Below are 19,275 nucleotides of genomic sequence, written 5' to 3'. Positions count from 1 at the left end.
ATATCTCCTGTTTCCCCCACCCTCTCAACTGGGTTCCTTTCCTGAAAAAAAAAATTGAGGCCATTGGCTTTGCACTCCATATTTTCCCCTTCCTTTCATCATAAAACCCCTTGCTATTATTTCCCAATCTTGTCTTCTTTGGCCCAGTATGGAATAGTGAGGTATCCCTTCTCCTTGCTAAGACAAAACCTCAGCATGTATCCTGAACCCAGTCTCCTCCTGTCTTTTCCAGTGAATTGCTTCCTTAATCATCCCCCAGCCCCTTTCTCTTAAATCTTCAAACGTTTCCTATTTCCTGGTTCCTTCCCTACTACCTTCAAAGATGACCAAGTCTCTCTCATCCTTAAAAAAACTTCATTCCCTAGTCCCTAATGTATCTTCTAGCTAAACATTCTGTATCTCTCCTCAGTTTCCCATCGAAGTTTCTAGGAAAAGCTGTCTGTACTTGTAGTCTTTATTTCCCCTCCTCTCTCACATTCTTCATCCCCTTGCAATCTGACTTCTACACCTCATCACTCAACTGAAAATGATTTTTCCAAAGTTATGAATGATCTCTCAGTAGCCAAATTTGATGGTCTTTTCTCAGTTCTCATCCTTTTTGACTTCTACTTCATTTAACACTGTTGACCCCCTTTTCTGGATTCCTCTCTGGGATTTGTGACATTACTTTCTTCTCTTTCTCCTTTTATCTGTCTGCTTCTTTATCCACTTCATTTGCTGGCTTATCATCCATATAATGCCCATTAAATTATGGATATTTCCCTAAGGTTCTTTCCTAGGCCCTCTTCTCTATTTTTTATATTCTTTCTCCAAATGACCTTATCAACTCCCATGGGTTTAATTGTCATCTCTACACAAATGACTCACAGATACGTACATCCAAGTTCAGTCTCTTCCCTGAACTTCAGTTCAGCGTCCCCAATTACCTATTGGAGATTTCAATCTAGGTAACTCAGACTCAACATGTTCAGAAAGAATTCATTCTCTTTGCTCCCCAAACCCACCTATCTTCCAAACTTTCCCATTTCTATTGAAGGCACCATCTCCCCAGTCTCCTAGCAGTGTTATCCTAGAATAACATAATAATAGTGTTATCCTCCCACTCCCTCACTGCACACATCCAATCAGTTGCCAAATCTTGCCATTTCTACCTCCAAGACATCCAACCCCCTCTCACTATTCATACAAACACCACCCGAGTTAAAGCCCTCATTGCTTTTTGCCTGGATAATTGCAAAAAACTCCTAATTGGTCTTTTCATTATAATTATTGTCATGCCACTTATGTGGGCTAATGCATATGAAGCAATCTTTAGAAATGGCGCTTATAAGATGTGTTGATTAGCTTGGACTTTCCCCAAAACTGAAAGATGGGAGCCATGTATGTAAGATAAAAGTGTTTATGCTGTTCAGTCCTTATTCAGTCATATTTGACTCTTTGTGACCCCATTTGGGGTTTTCTTGGCAGAGATTCTAGAGTGGTTTTCCATTTCCTTCTCCAGCTCATTTTACAGATGAGGAAACTGAGGCAAACAGGGTTGAGTAACTTGCCCAAGGCCACACAACTAGTAATTGTATGAGGCCAGATTTGAGCTCAGGAAGATCAGTCTTCCTGACTCCAGGTCCGCCACTCTATCCATTGTGCCATCTAGCCACCCAAAAGTATTTACACTTACCTCTTCACTTTGAATAATGATCTAAGGTAATGGTGTTAAACTTGAGTAGAAACAGAGTTACTAAACCATACATAACAATTACTACAGGCCACTAATTGACTTAGAAAACCATATATTAATGTTATCTATGCTTCAGTACATTTTTATTTATGTTGCTAAATATTTCTTAAAATATTTATTTTGTTAAATATTATTTGACAAATAAATTTATTTTGTAAAATATTTTACTTTAATCTGTCTTGGGCCATGCTTGAGAGTGTTGTGGGCCATGTGCAGCCCACGAGCCATGTGTTTAACACCTCTGCTTTGGGAATAATGCTGTTCCAGCTATAACATATGAAGGAAAACTCCATGTTCAGGATAACACTGTATGAAAGCCATAACTGTGTTCCATAGCCTTTCCAGGTTACAAAAGAGCCTCAGGAATTTTCTAACTAAGACAAGCAAACTAAACCTAGTTTCCTTTTGCACCAAGATGTGTAGCTGCTCCAAGATGCGACTTAACTAATATCCCTCCCCAGGAAATAGAAGTTTGATCACTGGATTGGGATTTAAGAGAGATAACCATGGGTAACTTAGCTACTTACATGGGTGACTGGGACTTAGCTTTCATCAGAGAGTAGTGGAAAGAGCAGCAGATTTGGAAACAGGAGACTTGGATATGAGTCTCTGATACTGCCTATGATATTAGTTATGTGACCTTAGGCAAGTCACTTTACGTGACTTATATATAATCACACAGCTAGTACATATCAGGGTCAGGATTTGAACCCAGATCTTCTGGTACATGTGAAGTTTATTTGTAAAATTTTAGAAGTTATGTAAACGTGATTATTAAGATTAGATAAATAAGATGTAGCTTCACCTCTGTCATGTTGCTCATATGTTGTTTCCATTCTTCATAAACTACTTCCAAGAAGCATTTCATGGGCATAACCCATGTGGACATTGAAATCATGATCTAGGCCTCATTAACACCATGCTCCAAATCTTTAAACTACTTAACTAAGTACATCAAATCATTGGCTGTAGAGACTTAAGATCCTCTCACTGATTTTCACACAACTGAGCTAAGACAGTAACATTTATGTAGATAAATGATAGATAGATATAGAGATACGTAGATCTAGATGTAGACAAAGATAGAGATATATAGAGATACAGAGAAAGCTATATACACATATATGTAATGTATATACATATATAAATGTATATTTATATATATTACATGTACATATGTGTGTGTATATATGTACATAATATATATGTGTGTATATATGTATATGTATTTATTTCCAAAAGACTTGGTAAGTGTGTGCATTGCACACAAAAATCTCGTGTGATAAAAGCTAGACTTTTCCAGTCATCTTAGACTTTACACTCCCACTCCATGTACTATTTGATCTGGTGACCCTGTCCTCCTGGCATTGAACAAGACACTCCATCTCTCAACCTCAAGCATTTTCACTGGCTGTCTTCCATGCCTACAATGCTTTTCCTCCTCATCTTCACCTTTTGGCTGCCTTGGTTTTCTTCAAATCTCATCTTTAAACTCACCTTCTCCAAGACTTTCATGATTCCCCTTAATTCTAGTGCCTTCTCTCTACTGATTATTTCCAATTTATCCTGTCTATAGTTTGTTTGTACATAGCTGGATAACTCAGTCAATTAAGTGTGGGACCTGACGTCAGAAAGACCTGAGCTCAAATCCTGCCTCAAACACTAACTAGCTGTATGATTCTGGGCAAGTCATTTAACATCTGTCTATCTTGTTTTCCTCATATTATCCTATGGTGATAATAATAGCACCAATCTTCCAGTGCTACCATGAAGATGGAATGAGATCATATTTCTAAAATGTTTTGCAAATCTTAAAGTACTATATAAATGGTACTATAGAAATTCTTTTTCTTCTCTTTTTTCTTCTTTTCTTTCTTCTTCCTCTCCTATTTATTATTAGTTGTTTACTGTTGTCTTTCCCACTAAACTGCGAGCTCTTATTTTGTTAAATATTATTTGGTAAGTAACTGTGTTTTACCTTTCTTTGTATCCCCTGTGCTTCACATAGTTCCTGGCACATAATAGGTGCTTAATAAATGTTTATTGACTTACTGACTCACTACTTAAGGAATGGATATAAAAGTAGATAATGTAACTGGTAGAACCACAAAGTATGATCTTCAAAATAGAATGCTTCTTTCTTCTTATGATGTCTATTTATAATTTGTTTCGATGCGGTCAAAGATACCATGGAAGTAGCTGGATTTCAAGGCCCAAGGAATCAGGAGAACTTTCACAGCTCTAATTTGCATAATCTGTGATTTTGGATGACATCATTTTCCTGAGCTGCATTTTTTTCATCTCTTAAATGGGAATAATAACATTCACCTTCCCAAGGTTGTTTTAAAGATCAGATGAAATGACCAATAGGAAACACTTTTAAATCATGACTATTTTAAGTAATATTAATGAATTTGATAAAGGGTATAAAATATTATCTCCAAGGGATATCTCAACTTGAGTATTCTACAAATCTGTGACCACTTTAGAAAAGTAAATATGGAATGTTAGAACTAGAAATAACCTTAGAACATAGAATGTTAGGACTGGAAGGAAAGTTAGTATTTTTAGCATGTCAGAGCTAGATGAGACCAGAAAACAGAGAATGTCACAGCTAGAAGAAACCTTTAAAAAAGAATGTTAAATCTGGAAGTAACTTTAGAAGGTAGAACATAAGAACTGGAAAAGATATTAGATAAAGAACAGAAAATGATTGCATTGAGGAGGACCTTAGAACAAAAAATGTCAGGGCCAAAAGGAAACATAGAGATCAATCTAACCTAATCCCTTCATTTTAACTCTAAATGGTTTTCTATCACCTCTCTCTTTCAGTCTCTTTCTAGTTCTCCTACCAAATCTATGCAGTCTTTGGGGTTTATGAGTAAGTTTATGGGTTTTATTATGCTGTGAACACCCAGCAGCTGGGTTTCAAGGACATCCTCTATCCAGATCTATATTAACTGCTATTATTTTTTTTTTTCCTCCTCCAGTCTGCTCCCAGTTCTCCAAGGGTGTATACGCCATCTTTGGATTTTATGAGAGAAAGACGGTCAACATGCTCACCTCCTTCTGTGGGGCTCTCCACGTCTGCTTCATCACACCCAGCTTCCCTGTTGATACATCCAATCAGTTTGTTCTCCAGCTGCGCCCTGAGCTGCAGGATGCCCTCATCAGCATCATTGACCACTATGACTGGCAGAAATTTGTGTACATTTATGATGCCGATCGGGGTAAGCACAGCCAGAGGTTTTAGACTCAGGTTGAGAGTTAAGGAGAAAAATCCCAATGGAACTGAGGTCATTCCTTGAATTGGATTGCAATTCTGTGCAGTTTGGAACCAACCCAAAATGCTTTCTCAAAAATTCTTCCCCCTGCTGTTAGACTATCTCCTGGACATTGCCTTTAAACAATCAACCTTATTGCAAATACTCAGCCCTTATTTTGTCTATTTTTTTAATGAAATACCCGCAGAAGTGAAAGAGACTTATGAGGTACCCTCTATCTCTACTATTCTCTTTTCTATATTCTAAGATCCTTTGTACATATAATTCCTCAGATCTAATATTCTGTTCATCTGGGATGAAGACTCGACATTTTTCCAAACCCGCTTAGTTGGTAATGGCATAATGGAGAAGGCACTTAATTTGATCAGAAGGCCACTTATGAGCTCTGTGACCTTGGACAAATCACACCACCTTTTAGAGTCTTAGCTTCCTCAACTTTAAATGTAGTAAGATAACCCTCATTAGCTATCTCTCAGGGTTGATGTGAGGAAAGCACTTTTTAAAATACTGAAGTACTATGAAAAGGAAGTTGTTGCTGATGATAATAATAACAGTATTAAAAATTGAGATTTACATTCCATGAGAAGATTCAGACTCCTATGAATTAAAGGGCATTACCATTAGGGAAAAAAAGTTCTCAGTTTGGCTTTCAAGCTCTTCACAAACTGCCACCTTCCTATTTATCTCCTGTTAGCACTCATCCCCCTACTCAATACAATCCAACCAAACTAGGCTTCTCACTGACCCCTACCCATTCTTCCCAACCTCTGACTACTCAACCAATTGCTTTTGTTTGTTGAATTTCTAATAGGCCCGTTAACAGCCAACTCAAATGTTACCTCCTCCAGGAAACCTCTCTGGTTCTCTTAATCAGTTACGACTTTCCCCCTTGTCCCTCACATCATGCTTTTCTTACACCTCTCTAATACATTTATCATGCAAAGCTATCCGTATTTGTGCCTCAGAGTGTAAATTTGATGAAGGCAAGGGCCATATATTATCTAAATTTTGTATGTATTCTAGTATTCTGCATGAGGTAGGCAATAAATGTTGGATTGAATTTGTAACATGGGAATAATAAGACTTAGAATATCTATCTCACAAGGCCAGACAATGAAGCATCTAAATAACCAAGGGACCCATTGTGAGATTAGTTTATTGTAGTATTTTAGCCACTGTGCTTATGCAAAGTCAGTGTGCATCAGACTGAAGATAGAACTCTCCCCACTGTAACCATGGCTCTATACAGGGGTCAAGGCTCACACATCCCTATCCAGGACCTCAAGTTAGGGAGTAGGTGCTGGTAGCATACTTATTAAGCACCTTGCAAAGCAACGTGCTAGGTACTACAGCTACTAGGATAAAAATGAAACTGTCTCTGCCCTCAAAGAGTTTATATTCTATTAGATAAGAACAATATATAATATATATATATACTAGTAAATCCAAATATATGTATATGCTTATATACATATATGTATTTATGTGTCTATATAACATATATACATATACATATTTATATATATATGTGTGTATATATATATATACATATATATATATATATATAGTAATTTTGGGATGAGGCTACTAGCAAGTAGAGGTATCAGAAAAAGCCTCTGTTAAGAAGTGACAGGAACAGACCTTTGAAGATAGCTAGAGATTCTAATAGGTGGAGGTGAGGAGGGAATGAATTTGATATGAGGGACAACCTACCCAAAGGCAAGGAGATGGAGTGCTGTCTATGGTACATAGCAATTAGGCCAGTTTGTCTAAAATTCAGTGTGTGAAGGGGAGTAATATTTAAGGAGCCTATAAAGGTTGGCTCAAGCCAGATTACAAAAGGCTTTAAATGACAAGCAAATAAATTTGTATTTGATCCTAGAGGCCTCAGGGACCCCCTGAAGCTTTTTGGACAAGGGAACGACATGATCAGACCTGGGCTTTAAGAATATAAATGTGGCATCTGGGTGAAGGATGAATTTTAAAAAGAAGGGACTTAAAACAGGCAGACCAATTAGGAGATTGTTGCAATAAGTCATCTAAAAGATGAAAAAGGCCTGAACTAGGGTGACTCTGGTGTGAGTAGAGGGGAGAAAATAAATGCGAAAGATGCCGTGGAGTGAAAATCAAAAAGATTTGGCAACTGGTTGAGTATGAGTGGGGAATGACAAAGAAGAGGTAAGAATGACTCCTAGATCCAAACCTACATGGTAATCAATTAATCAACTAGCCTTTATTATTTACTATGTGCCAAAAACTGTGCCAAGTGCTAGGTTTACAAATACAAAGAATTAAACTATACCTACTCTCAAAGAGCATATGTCCTAATGGGATAGAAGAGAAATAGGGAAGGTAGGAAGAGGGATGAGACTGGGAGCTGGTAATTTCTGTCTTAGGTATGTTGGATTCAAAGGTCCTTAGGATGTCTAGCTCAAAATATCTAACCAGTAAAAAAAAAAAAAAAAAGCTGGAGCTCCAGAGAGAGAGAGACACTAGGACCGGATATGTTTAACTGGGAATTATCTTCATGGAAATAATAATTCAACTCGTGACAGCTGATGAGATCCTTAAAAAAAAAAAAAACTGGTATAGAAAGAAAGGGGAAAAAATCCCAGTCCAGAGCCTTAGGGATATACCCACAGTTAGGGAGTAGGACATAGATGATGATCTAGCAAAAGGCCATCAGTGTCAAATCAGCTTCTTATTATTCAGTTGTGTCCAACTCTTCATGACTCCATTTGGGGTTTTCTTGGCAGAGACACTGGAGTGGTTTTCCATTTCCTTCTCCAGCTTATGGGGCACTCAACAAGAGTGTTGAGGCAACACCAAGAAGCAGGGGATAGGACAGGCGGTGACTTGCCTTGCGGCAGACTGGCCAGCTCAAATTGGCTGCAGAGAGGTAAAGAAGGATGAGGACTGAGAAAAGGCCATTGATTCTGGCAATTAAAAGTCTATTGTTACTAATTGAAGAACAGCTCTCATTCTTGCAAATTTTAATCAGTTCTTGATATAGCTTAGAAATAAGACAATTATCAGAGAAACTTGATGCAAACATTTTTCCCCTATTTCCCTTCTAATTGTAGGTGAATTGGTTTTGTTTATGGGGGAAAAAAGCTTTTTAAATTTAATGTGATAAAGATTATCCTTTCTATCTTTTGTGGTCCTCTCTATCTCTTGTTTAGTCATGAATCCATCTCCTATCCATAGAACAGAAAGATATTTTCTTTCTCACTGCTCTGATTTGTCTATGATGTCACCTTTTATTTCTAAGTCACGTACCCATTTAGAACTTAGCTTTAGCATGTGGTGTGAAATTTTGACCCATAGCTATTTTCTAGCAAACTAATTTCTAGTTTTCTCATCAGTTTTTATTGTTTAGTAAGTCTTTACCCAGTAGTCAGGCTATTTTGGGCTTATCAAATGCTATGTTATTGTGTGCATTTGCTTCTGTTATGTTATAAACCTAATCTGTTCCACCAATTGACTTTTCTATTTCTTAACCAAAATTATTGTACAAATGGACAATAATTTGGTGTACTTGGCTAAGAACATTTAGTGTTCTATGAATCTATGACCACTTTAGAAAAGAGGATATAGAATGTTAGAACTAGAAATAACCCTAGAACATTTAGGACTGGAAGGAAGTTAGTAGTGTTAAGTAATTAATTAATAATCAAAATATTTTTATGTTTAAGGCTCTATAGTCTAGTCTGAAATCTGGTACTACCAGGCCTCTTTCCTTTCCACTGAATCTCATGAAATCATCTACAAAGGCATGAAGGTAGTTGTCTTAAGTATTAGGCATAAATGATTTTTTTTAAAACTTACAAGGTGGCCAGTCTTTCGGTGAGTAGTACTGAATTCCGAGCTAGGCGTGTACGCAGGCAGCGAAAAGTTGGCCCCCAAGCCCATAATCGTAGCCTTTCTGTCTTTGGTACCTACCTTAATTTTGGCTTCACTGGTATATTCCTTGAGACACAGGGGTCCTGATATCATAGATACAGAGCTGGAAGGGACCTCAGAGATTATCTAGTCCAACCCTTTCATTTTATATATATGAAGAAAATAAGGCACAGGGAAGTTGTCACATGGGGACACAAGTAGTAAATTAGAGGTGGGATTTGAACTTAGGTCCCTGACTACAGATCCAGTTCTTTTCACCTACTGTACTGTTCTGCCTCCCACCACAGTAAGATATCCAAAAAGGGCTTTACTGCAAGTTACAACACAGTAGAGATGATTGAATTGTATCCAAATGACTTTGATACAAGTCAAAATGTAATACATGCATGTGCTGTTGCTCAGTCTTTTCAGTCGCGTCCGACTCTTTGTGACTCCGTGTGGGGTTTCTTTTGTTTTGTTTGTTTGTTTTTGGCTAGGCAATGGGGTTAAGTGACTTGCCCAGGGTCACACAGCTAGTAAGTGTCATGTGTCTGAGGCCAGATTTGAGCTCAGGTCCTCCTGACTCCAGGGCCAATGCTCTAGCCACTTTGCCACCTAGTTGCCCCTATTTGGTGTTTTCTTGACAAAGATACTAGAGTAGTTTGCATTTCCTTCTCTGACTCATTTTACAGATGAGGAAACTGAAGCAAACAGGAATAAGTGACTTGCCCAGGGTCACACAGCTAGTAAGTGTCTGAGGCCAGATTTGAACTATTCCTGGACTATCCACTGTGCCACCTAGCTGCCCCGATAAGTGCATAAGAGAGATCAGACAGAAAAGTCTGAGAGATTCAGGGGAGAGAAGGATCATTCACAGTGTGGGATTGGGGAAAAGAGAAGAAAATCATTGAGGAAAACTACATGGAAAAAGTGATACCTAAGCAGGGCTTTAATAAAGAAAAGGATTTCAGTAGACAGAGGTAAGAAGAAAATCCATCCCATGGATGGGGCATAGTGTGTACAAATGCATGGAGATAGTGAGTGTTTTGGCCAGTATGTAGTGTGTAAAAACAGACATATGAATTTTGTCTGAATAAATAAGTGTGAACCAGATTATGAAGGACCTTAAATGTCAGACTAAGGAGTTTTAAGTAATAGGGAACCATTGGAGGGCTTTGAGCAGAGCTTCAGAACCTCGTCATGATGCACAATCTGTGATCAGTCCTTCTTGGACAGTGTCCCAGATTGCTTACTCAGCATTAAAGGATCTGAGCTACATAGCTTACATCTCAATTAGGCAAAGTAAATTCTTTCCCCTTTCTGAGTCTCAGTTTCCTTACCTGAAAAATGAAGAGATTGAATTAGAGCAGGGCTTCTTAAATGTTTTGCACTCGCAACCCCTTCAGCACTTCTTAAATCCCATATGGGGTCACAACCCACAGCTTAAGAAGTGCTGGATTAGAGGATCTCTGTTGTTTGTTTGTTTTTCAGTCATGTCTGATTCTTCATGAAAATCCTATTTAGGATTTTCTTAGCAGAGATACTGGAGTGGTTTGCCATTTCCTTCTCCAGCTCATTTTATAAATAGGGAAACTGAGGCAAACAGAGATCAAGTTCTTGCCCAGGGTCACACATCTATTAAGTGTCTGAGGCCAGATTTGAACTCAGGAAGAGGAGTGTTCTTGACTCTAGGCTCAGCACTCTATCTACTGCACCACCTAGCTGCTCAGCCTGTATGGGTGGTCCCTTTTTGCCCTAATAATTTATGTTTCAAGATCCTTTCTCATCTTTCATATTGTTTGATTCTAGGAAGATCAGGGGGCACATAAAATCTGAACTGGACTTTGAAGGATATTTAAGATATGGATATATAGGGGAGATAACAAGGAATGAATAGGTGAAATCAATTGCAGAGTAAGGCTTTGGTGCAGGGGTGGGGACCCTGTGGCTTTGAGGCCACATGTGGTCTTCTAGGTCCTCAAGTGTGGCCCTTTAACTGAATACAAACTTCACAGAACAAATCCCCTTATTAAAAGGATTTGTTCTATAAAACTTGGACTCAGTCAGAAGGCCACATCCAAGGACCTAGAAGGCCAGATGTGGCCTCTAGGCCACAGGTTCCCCACTCCTGCTCTGGTGCTTTGGATGAACACAGTGCCTCCATAGGAGAGTGAATATGCAGTGGGAGATAATGTTAGAGGGGTAGGGTTAGGTTCATTATTCAAGTCCTAAAAAAAACCAGACTGATGAGTTTTTATTTTGCATAAAAAACACTGGGAGCTATTGCTAGTTCTGGAGCAGGGGCATTCTATGATGAAAGGGAAATTTTAGAAGGCTGGTCTGGCAGTTTTAAGTGTAAGATAGGTTGTAAGAAAAAACAGGAGACAAGGAGGCCTGCTCCTCCCTTCCTCCGTCCTCTTGTTCCTTCCTGTTACCTTCTTTCAACAGTTTCCTGGGTCTGACAGCAGGAATTCTGCGTTCCAGCCAGAAAAGGGCTATTTAGAGGAAGAAACTGCTTTGTGAAGTGATGAGGCTTGGGGAATGAGAAGAAAAACAAAAACATTTTCCACACAGAAGTAGCTCGGTAACCAGCCATGACCCAGGCTTCCCCGAGGGAGGCTCGGCCCCATTGAATATCTGACCTAAAAGCTTTGAAAAATAACTCCAGGCACACACAAAAAGAGTCTTGGAAGAGACAGTAACAGCAGAAATATTTGAATCTATCAGCCAATTTTTGTTTATTGAGCACCTACTATGTACCCAGGACTGGGTGTGACCCCTAGGGTTAGTAAGAGTAAGACACTGACCCTTTCCTTGAGAAGCTTAGTCTGAGAGGAAACATGTTATGGTGCCAGAAACACTGGACTTGGAATCCAAAGACCTGGGTTTGAGTCCCTGCTATGGCACTTATTGGATTTGTCTTACGGATCCTCCAAAATATAGAGGCTACTCCCCTAAAAAGACATACTTTAAAATTGTTGAAGTTATACTTGAAAAATTCAGCCTGCATTGAGACTGAGCTAGCTATATAACAGAGAAGAAACCATTTGTAGGATCATGGATCTAGAAATGAAAGAAAGCTCTACAATCATCTAGTCCAACCCTCTCATTTTACAGATGAGAAAACTGAGCCCTACAGAGGGCAAGCGAGTGATCATAGATCATACCAGGCTCTTAGTAGAGCCAAGGATCCGAAACCAGGTCATCTGATTCTATATCCAGGGTTCTTCCTACTCTGTGTCACACAGCTTGAATTTTTAACTTCTCCAAGAGTTATTTCCTCATCTTTAACATAGAAATAAACTAGAAATAGAGATTGGACTTGTGATTTTGCTGATATAGGGACCTCCCTGATGAAGAAATACCTTCTACCTGTTTAAGTCAGCACTTTCTCAGCAATTTATAGGCTTAGAGAATTCCCTGGGGGTATTGAGAAGTTAATTTACTTGCCCAGGTCATACAGGCAGTATGAGTCAGAGGACAGACTGGAACCCACATCTTCCTGCTTCTAAGTCCAGTTTTCTATCAACTATACCACGCTGGGGATAAGCATATTTTGTTCCACCTGATTCACAGAGAGGCCTTCTGTAAACTCTAAAGTACTATGGAAATATGACTTAGAGTGTGACAGATGGACACATGAAGGCTTTAGATAGTCAATGTCCCAGGAATTCAGAAAAAATGAGATCGGTGGGGTACTAGGGTGAAAGTGCAATGCTTTTAGAAAGAAGTGGAACCTGAGCAAGGTTTTGAAGGATAAGTAGGATTTGGATAGTCAGACTGGAATGAGTATGGGATCCCAAATGAGGATCAGGGTGGGAGATGGAAGTTAAGAGTTCCCCAATGGACCTTCAAGTTCCTTTAGAATCTTCTCTTTCTCTCTCTCTCTCCTCAATTTCCCCACCCCAGGGTTGTCAGTCCTACAGAAAGTTCTAGACACCGCTGCTGAGAAGAACTGGCAAGTGACAGCTGTCAACATCTTGACAACAACAGAAGAGGGCTATCGGATGCTCTTTCAAGACCTAGGGAAGAAGAAGGACCGGCTGGTGGTAGTGGACTGTGAATCAGAGCGCCTCAATGCCATCCTGGGCCAGGTAACATTCTGGAAGCAACCTTCTGGCATGGTATATCTGGCTGAAAGAGCCTTGTCTACTAGAGGATAAGGCAGGCGGCAAGGGGGAACAAGTGAGATAGGAAATAGAAAGATCATATTGTTTGTCCTAGGCATTCACCAGTAGGAAAGTACCCTTATTACTATATACTGACAGACTAAAAAAGGCAGTATAATATGTGCTAGAAAGAGCACAAAATTAGAAATCAGAAGAGACCTGGGTTTCCCTCCTGGCCCTGACACTCACTAGCTGTGTGACTGTAAGCAAATCTTTTCACCTCTCTGAGCTTTAGTTTCTTCAGCCATAAAATGGGGATAATAATATTTCACAGGGTAATAATATCTTCATAGGGTTTCTATAAGGAAAGTTCTTTGTAAAGCCTTAAAGTACTATAGAAATGGACATTACTATTATTATTACTACTACTATTACTATATCTGCCAGGAAGTGGTTATGAGTATAACATATGGGTGGTTATAAGTCTGGGAGCCTCAGGGCTGTGCCAGAGCTGTAAAGAACCCACCTAAAGCTGTAAAAACTCCAAGCTGCTGACCTCATCTTTCTAGAAGGGTCAAAAGAATATGATGAGCTGATCTGATTAACATCTAGGGATGTTTGCCTGTGGTGTAGTACCATATCGTTCCAACTATTGGCTGCCCTTGAATATAGACCTGATCCCTAAAATTAGAACTCTTGAGTAAAAAAAGATAACTTATACACAGAAAAAGAACACAGAAACCTTGTTTCCTTACTGATTACCTTCATGTGAGAATTTCAGAGGTTTCAGTACAAATAAGCAAATACTTATCAAGTATCTACTGAATTCAGAACTCTGACTATGTACTAGGCAAGAGAGAAGTGAGATAAGGCACCGATCTTATCTTCATGAAGTTTGCAGACAGTAGAGAAATCAATATACACGTAAGTGCAGTAGAAAATAAAACATGTGTATGTGAGAGGTGCAAACCTAATGTTTGATGAGGTCCAAGGGGGAGGATGGACGTCTCACCTATTTGGGAATAGTAAGGGTGTGTAATTTGAACTTTAAAAGGCTAGGTAGGAATTCAGCACAGGGAGAGGGAGGAAAGAGGGCATTGTAAGCAACAATAAGAATAAGGGAAGAAAGGCAGGAAAGATCAGAATGCATGCAGTGGAAAGCATATGGTCAGATTAGCTAAAATGGGTGTAGTCCATGGAGGGCAGTAGAATGAGATAAATTAAGGTAGGGGCATGTTTGGGAGAACTTTGAATGACAGGCTAAGGATTCTGACTCTGGGAAACCATAACAGAAGAGTTACATAACAATATCTACATTATTAGGAAGATATCTGACCATGTATGAAGGATGAATTAAAGGACAAGAGAGTAAGGAGGTGGAAAGACCTGTTAGGATGCTATTGTAGTTAGTTTAGTAAGAATATTAAGCTCTACATTTTTAGGAATCAGTCAACTGATGGTGATAGGAAGGAAAGTTAGTGGTCCCAATGAGCTTTCAGACAATTACTGACTTGCCATGGGATGTGACTCATAGGTGTCTCAAGCTCTAACTCCCAACATAGAGGACTGAGTTCCAACTATGGAGCAACTCTGTTTCCATGACAATATCTGAACCCTTAAGGACAGGAAGCTTACAGGTGCTTCACAATTTAGGTAAGAGGTACCCAGATCTGAGAGTTAACAGGGCCCTGGATACTAGCGGAGAGAGCAAGTTGTTCACTCCATGGACTACATTAACTAGACAGAAGATCTTGTGTAACAAAAAAAAAAAAATCCCATCCACCCCCACTACCCCCACACACAAGAGTTAATAAGGTGGAAAAAAAGGCATCATAAATAAATTATTAATTCTTGCCAGAAGTTGGCCCATACACCTGGTCATATTAAAAATAGCAGAAATTCATGTCAGAACACAATCCATATGCCTTAGGAAGGCTTCAAAGCTTTGAAGCTAGAAGAGATCACAGAACAAGAATCCAAGGACATAGAATGCATTGTTATAACACAGGACATAGTATGTTAGAAATGGAAAATAGCTCAGAACAATTGAAAACAATATATTAGCATCATCTGTGTTCTATTGTATTTTTGTTTTGTTAAATCTGTCTCAGTCACATTTTAATCAAGTTAAGTAGCAGTTGGGAATGTTGCCCAAGGATATTTGATACCTCTGATTTAGAATGTAGAACGTAGGAAAACAGAATATAGAACGTCATAACTAAGGGGCCCTAGAATATAGAATGTCAGAGTTAGAAGGGACCACAGACAATGGAATGTTAGCCCTGGAAGGCAGATATGGAATATAGAATGTGAGAGCGGAACGGTACGTTAGGTCTCTAGTACTGTTCCTCTCCCCAAATGACACCATGAATCTGAAAATCTTCAAGATAGCTTTCCTTTCTCCCAATTCATAGAATATGCTCATGTTTCCAAGGAAAGACTAGATTTCATGCCCCACTGTAATCACATTGTGCCTTGTGCTAAGGGTTATAGTGACCTCAACTCACATGCTCATTAGTCAAATACCATGACACTCTGTTCTTCAGACTCCCAACGGACCACAAAGCAGGCCTATTGCTAGGAGAAATAAGTGTTTGATGGAGCTTATTTAGATTGATAAATAATGCATGTTCATAAAAATCAATTAGCAAAAATTATACTTTACAAAGATTTCTAAGCAATGCTATATAACCAGTTGGGACCATTTTAAAAGGAGAGAGCATGGAAGGATTAGTGGCCAGGAGTCAGAAGATTGAGATCTGACACAGATTAGCTGTGTGTGGCCTTATGTAAATCACTTCTCTCTGAGATGCAATTTTCTCATCTGTTAAATGGTGATAACAATGTTTGAACTATTTGCCTACCTCACAAAGTAGTTGCTTTTTCAAGTGAAATTTTATTTTTCCAATTAATAACTATGTTTTTTCTTCCCCTTTACATCCCTGACACACACTAGGGGAAAAACAGAAAAGGCTTCTAATAAATATTCATAATCAAGCAAAACAAATTCTCACAATGGTCATGTCCAAAAATGGGTCTCTTTGTGAATAAGAAAATGCCTTGTAAATTGTAAATATCAAGCATATTGTTTTGTCCTCACTCAGATCTATTAACCATCCTCAGTCCTCTTGAGCCTGAGTGTTTATGTCAGCTTTGCCAATGCAATGCTACTTATGCAGCCTGCAGGAGGTTAGAGATTCTGTATCTCTAGGTGCCAGGTTCCCCTCAGGAGTTAATGCAATGCAGACCATTCTGGGCAACATATCTTCTAATAAGGCAGGGACAAGCAAGGGTTTCCATTGTATGGTACAAAGAATTCATGCCCTACGTCAGGCCTGCACAACATATGGCCCAAGTGCCTATTATGGCCCACCAAAGGATTTCAGGTGACCCATGAAAATGCAGAAGATGTAAAACAGGCCTGCACAACATACCACATCCGGGATGCTTTGGCAGTGGACGTATGTTGTGCAGGCCTGACCTCAGTTCTCCCATTTCCACATCTACAACTGCAACAGAGTAGGTGCTTAGTAAGTGCTTACTGATGGACTGACATTAACAAGTTATTCTTGTTTTCTTCACAAACTTGTACTAGACATTATTGAGAACTTGGCTGTACCATTCCACCGTATTCTCACTTTAGAGGCATTAGTGACATCAGTGACAATAGCCCTGAGAGGATATGGGGGAAGGGGGCAGAAAGGAGACTAAGATTCTAGTCTCAGATCTCCTTTATTAGACTTAGGACCCTTGCAAGTCATTTCCCCTCTCTATGACTCTCCTCTATTGTCATTGTTCAGTCATGTCAGACTCTTCATGACTCCATGAACCATACTGTCCATGGAATTTTCTTGGCAAAGGATACTAGAGTGGTTTACCATTTCCTTCTCTAGTGGATTAAGGCAAACAGAGGTTAAGTGACTTGCCCAGGGTCACACAGATAGTAAGTGTTTGAAGCTGGACTTGAACTCAGGGCTTTCTGACTCTAGGCCCAGCACTCTACCCACTGAACCACCTAGCTGCCTCAATTTGCTCATCTGTAAAAAGAAGATATTGGAATGTATGATCTAATATTCTGTCCATCTGTATTGTAAGAGTCTTTCCAACATGAATATTATGTTCTGTGTTTTAACATCCTAACTTGGAAAAGGAGTGAGTTCAGACAAAGTGCTAATCATGCTGATTGTAGAAAGCTAAAGGAGGCCATAATGAAAACATTGTAACAAGCATCGCAGAGAATCATTATTGTCCTTGTTCATTCTCCACAGCTAGATGGGTTGGCAAAGATCATCTTCTGGACATGGGAAAGAGAAAAACCAATAACGAAATCTGCTGCAGGAGCTCACGTGACTGACTTAGGCTGCTACCCTGTAAAGAGTCTCATGATTATGGCAGTAGCTGTGATCTTGTGAGCCTCATCCTGGGTTGGAAACAAGCAGGCCTGACACCTTTTTCCAGCTCTATCCCCCCTAACTCACTCGGAAACTATGGGTATAGAATATTTCTCTGGGCCTCGGTTTCCTCCTCAGTAAAACAGGACTAGTAGTCCTTGCCCCTACAAGTTCATATAACTATTGTACAAATTACAATGCTAATAATACTTAACATTTATAAACTATTTCAAAGTTTAGAAAGGATCTTATATGTAATATCTCATGTATTATCACATGGCATAATAGATTGGAAAATAAGGAAAGTGCTATTAGTATGGTGCTGACCTGACCTCTATGGCACTAACTCTGCTATAAAAGAACAAACAAATTAGATCAGTCACTAAAATCCAAATCTTTACTTTTTTTTAGTATCTAACATGTTTATCTGGGACTTTTTTTTTACCATGTCTAATATTAAAAGCATAGATTTCTACAGTACTTTAAGGCATTTCCCACCCATTATCTCATTAGATCCTTGTAACATCTTAATAAATAGGCAGAATGGGAATAATTATCCTCATTTTACAGATGAGGAAATAAAGGCTCAGAACAATTAATGGATTTTCCCAAGGTCATAGAATATCAGAGTCCAAAAGGACCTTAGAGGTCCCCTAATCCAAGTTCTTTTGTCTTAGAAATGAAGCAAATGAGTCCCCAAGAGGATGTCACAGCATATCATTGGCTAGGACCCAGATCTCCTACCTCTGGTTTTCTAGCATTTTCAATTTCTCCACTAGAATTGGGAGTGGGAAGGCTAAGTGAGGGATAAAGAAAATGGACCTGGCTGTAGGGGAGATTTCATACTGGGAAATGTGCTGCTTCACACTGAGCATATTTTTGTTTAACTGTTCTGTGTTTATTAGAAGGTTTATAATAAATATATCTCAGTATCGAAAGTGCATCAAACCATATGACAACAAGATGAAGAAGTGATGAGGAATTATCCATAAAACTCTCATCCCTGTAGGTTTGGAATTCCTGGGGCTAGAATTTCAGAGCCTTAACCTCCATTTCAGAGAATCCATTGTTTGCCCCTGCATTTACTTATCCCCCTATAAAAACGTGTGAGCTGCTATTCACATACATCCAATTAAGTAGATGTCTGAGTATGGATTTTAATAACCCTGAGAATTTATTCAGTTATAAGAAAAGTTCAAGTGTGTCTCATATGCATTTATATTTTCTTTGTAGTCATAGTGAAAAAAAGCAGTGGATTAAGTTTATTACCCCATTTTGCAGAGGAGAAAATGGAGGGACCAGAAAAGATTTTACCCTAGTCATACATAACTAAAACCAGAGCTTACTGATCTCCTCTGTGAGGGTTAGTCTTCTAATTTGAATGTCCCCTGTTGAATATCATAGCTGCCACTGAGAATTTTGGAGTAACATCTTGCCAATGTGGTGTAGAGAAAACAATTAAAAGAATAAAAAGCTTGCCTTCATATAATACTATATAATTTACATAACACTTCCCTCACAAAAACCCTGTGAACTATGTGTACTGTGGTTATCCCCTTTTTACCAATGAGGTATGAAGAGAGAAAGCTTAGGTTCCTAAAGAAGTAGTGACTTGCCCCCAGACTTACCACTAATAAGTGGCAGAATTAAGACTTAAAATAATAGGATTGAAAGTTGAAAGAGACCTAAGAAGTTATCTAGTCCAGAGGTTATCTAATCTAAACCCAAATAGAAATGAATCCCCAATGACTGCATATTGACTTAGAAAACCACAACTTAACATTATCTGTGTTTTATTATATTTTTTATTTATTTTATTAAATGTTTTCCAGTTACATTTTAATCTGGTTCTCATTATACTGGGGAATTTTGTG

The 19,275-nt window shown here is 38.8% G+C and overlaps 1 protein-coding gene across 1 annotated transcript in view; it reads left to right on the top strand.

The window, feature by feature from the left end:
• GRIA1 (glutamate ionotropic receptor AMPA type subunit 1) overlaps positions 1–19,275 on the top strand; it is a 343,664-nt gene that overhangs the window by 147,365 nt on the left and 177,024 nt on the right. The window contains exons 3-4 of the mRNA XM_027841645.1: positions 4,726–4,965; positions 12,811–12,995. Of these exons, the coding sequence (XP_027697446.1) occupies positions 4,726–4,965; positions 12,811–12,995 (425 nt within the window). The remainder of the gene's footprint in view (positions 1–4,725; positions 4,966–12,810; positions 12,996–19,275) is intronic.

The sequence above is a fragment of the Vombatus ursinus genome, unplaced genomic scaffold (assembly GCF_900497805.2).
Source record: "Vombatus ursinus unplaced genomic scaffold, bare-nosed wombat genome assembly UNPS02014863.1, whole genome shotgun sequence".
NCBI classification, from domain to species: Eukaryota; Metazoa; Chordata; class Mammalia; order Diprotodontia; family Vombatidae; genus Vombatus; species Vombatus ursinus.
Note: the sequence above shows the minus strand (reverse complement) of the source record. Positions and strands in the feature narration are given on the sequence as shown.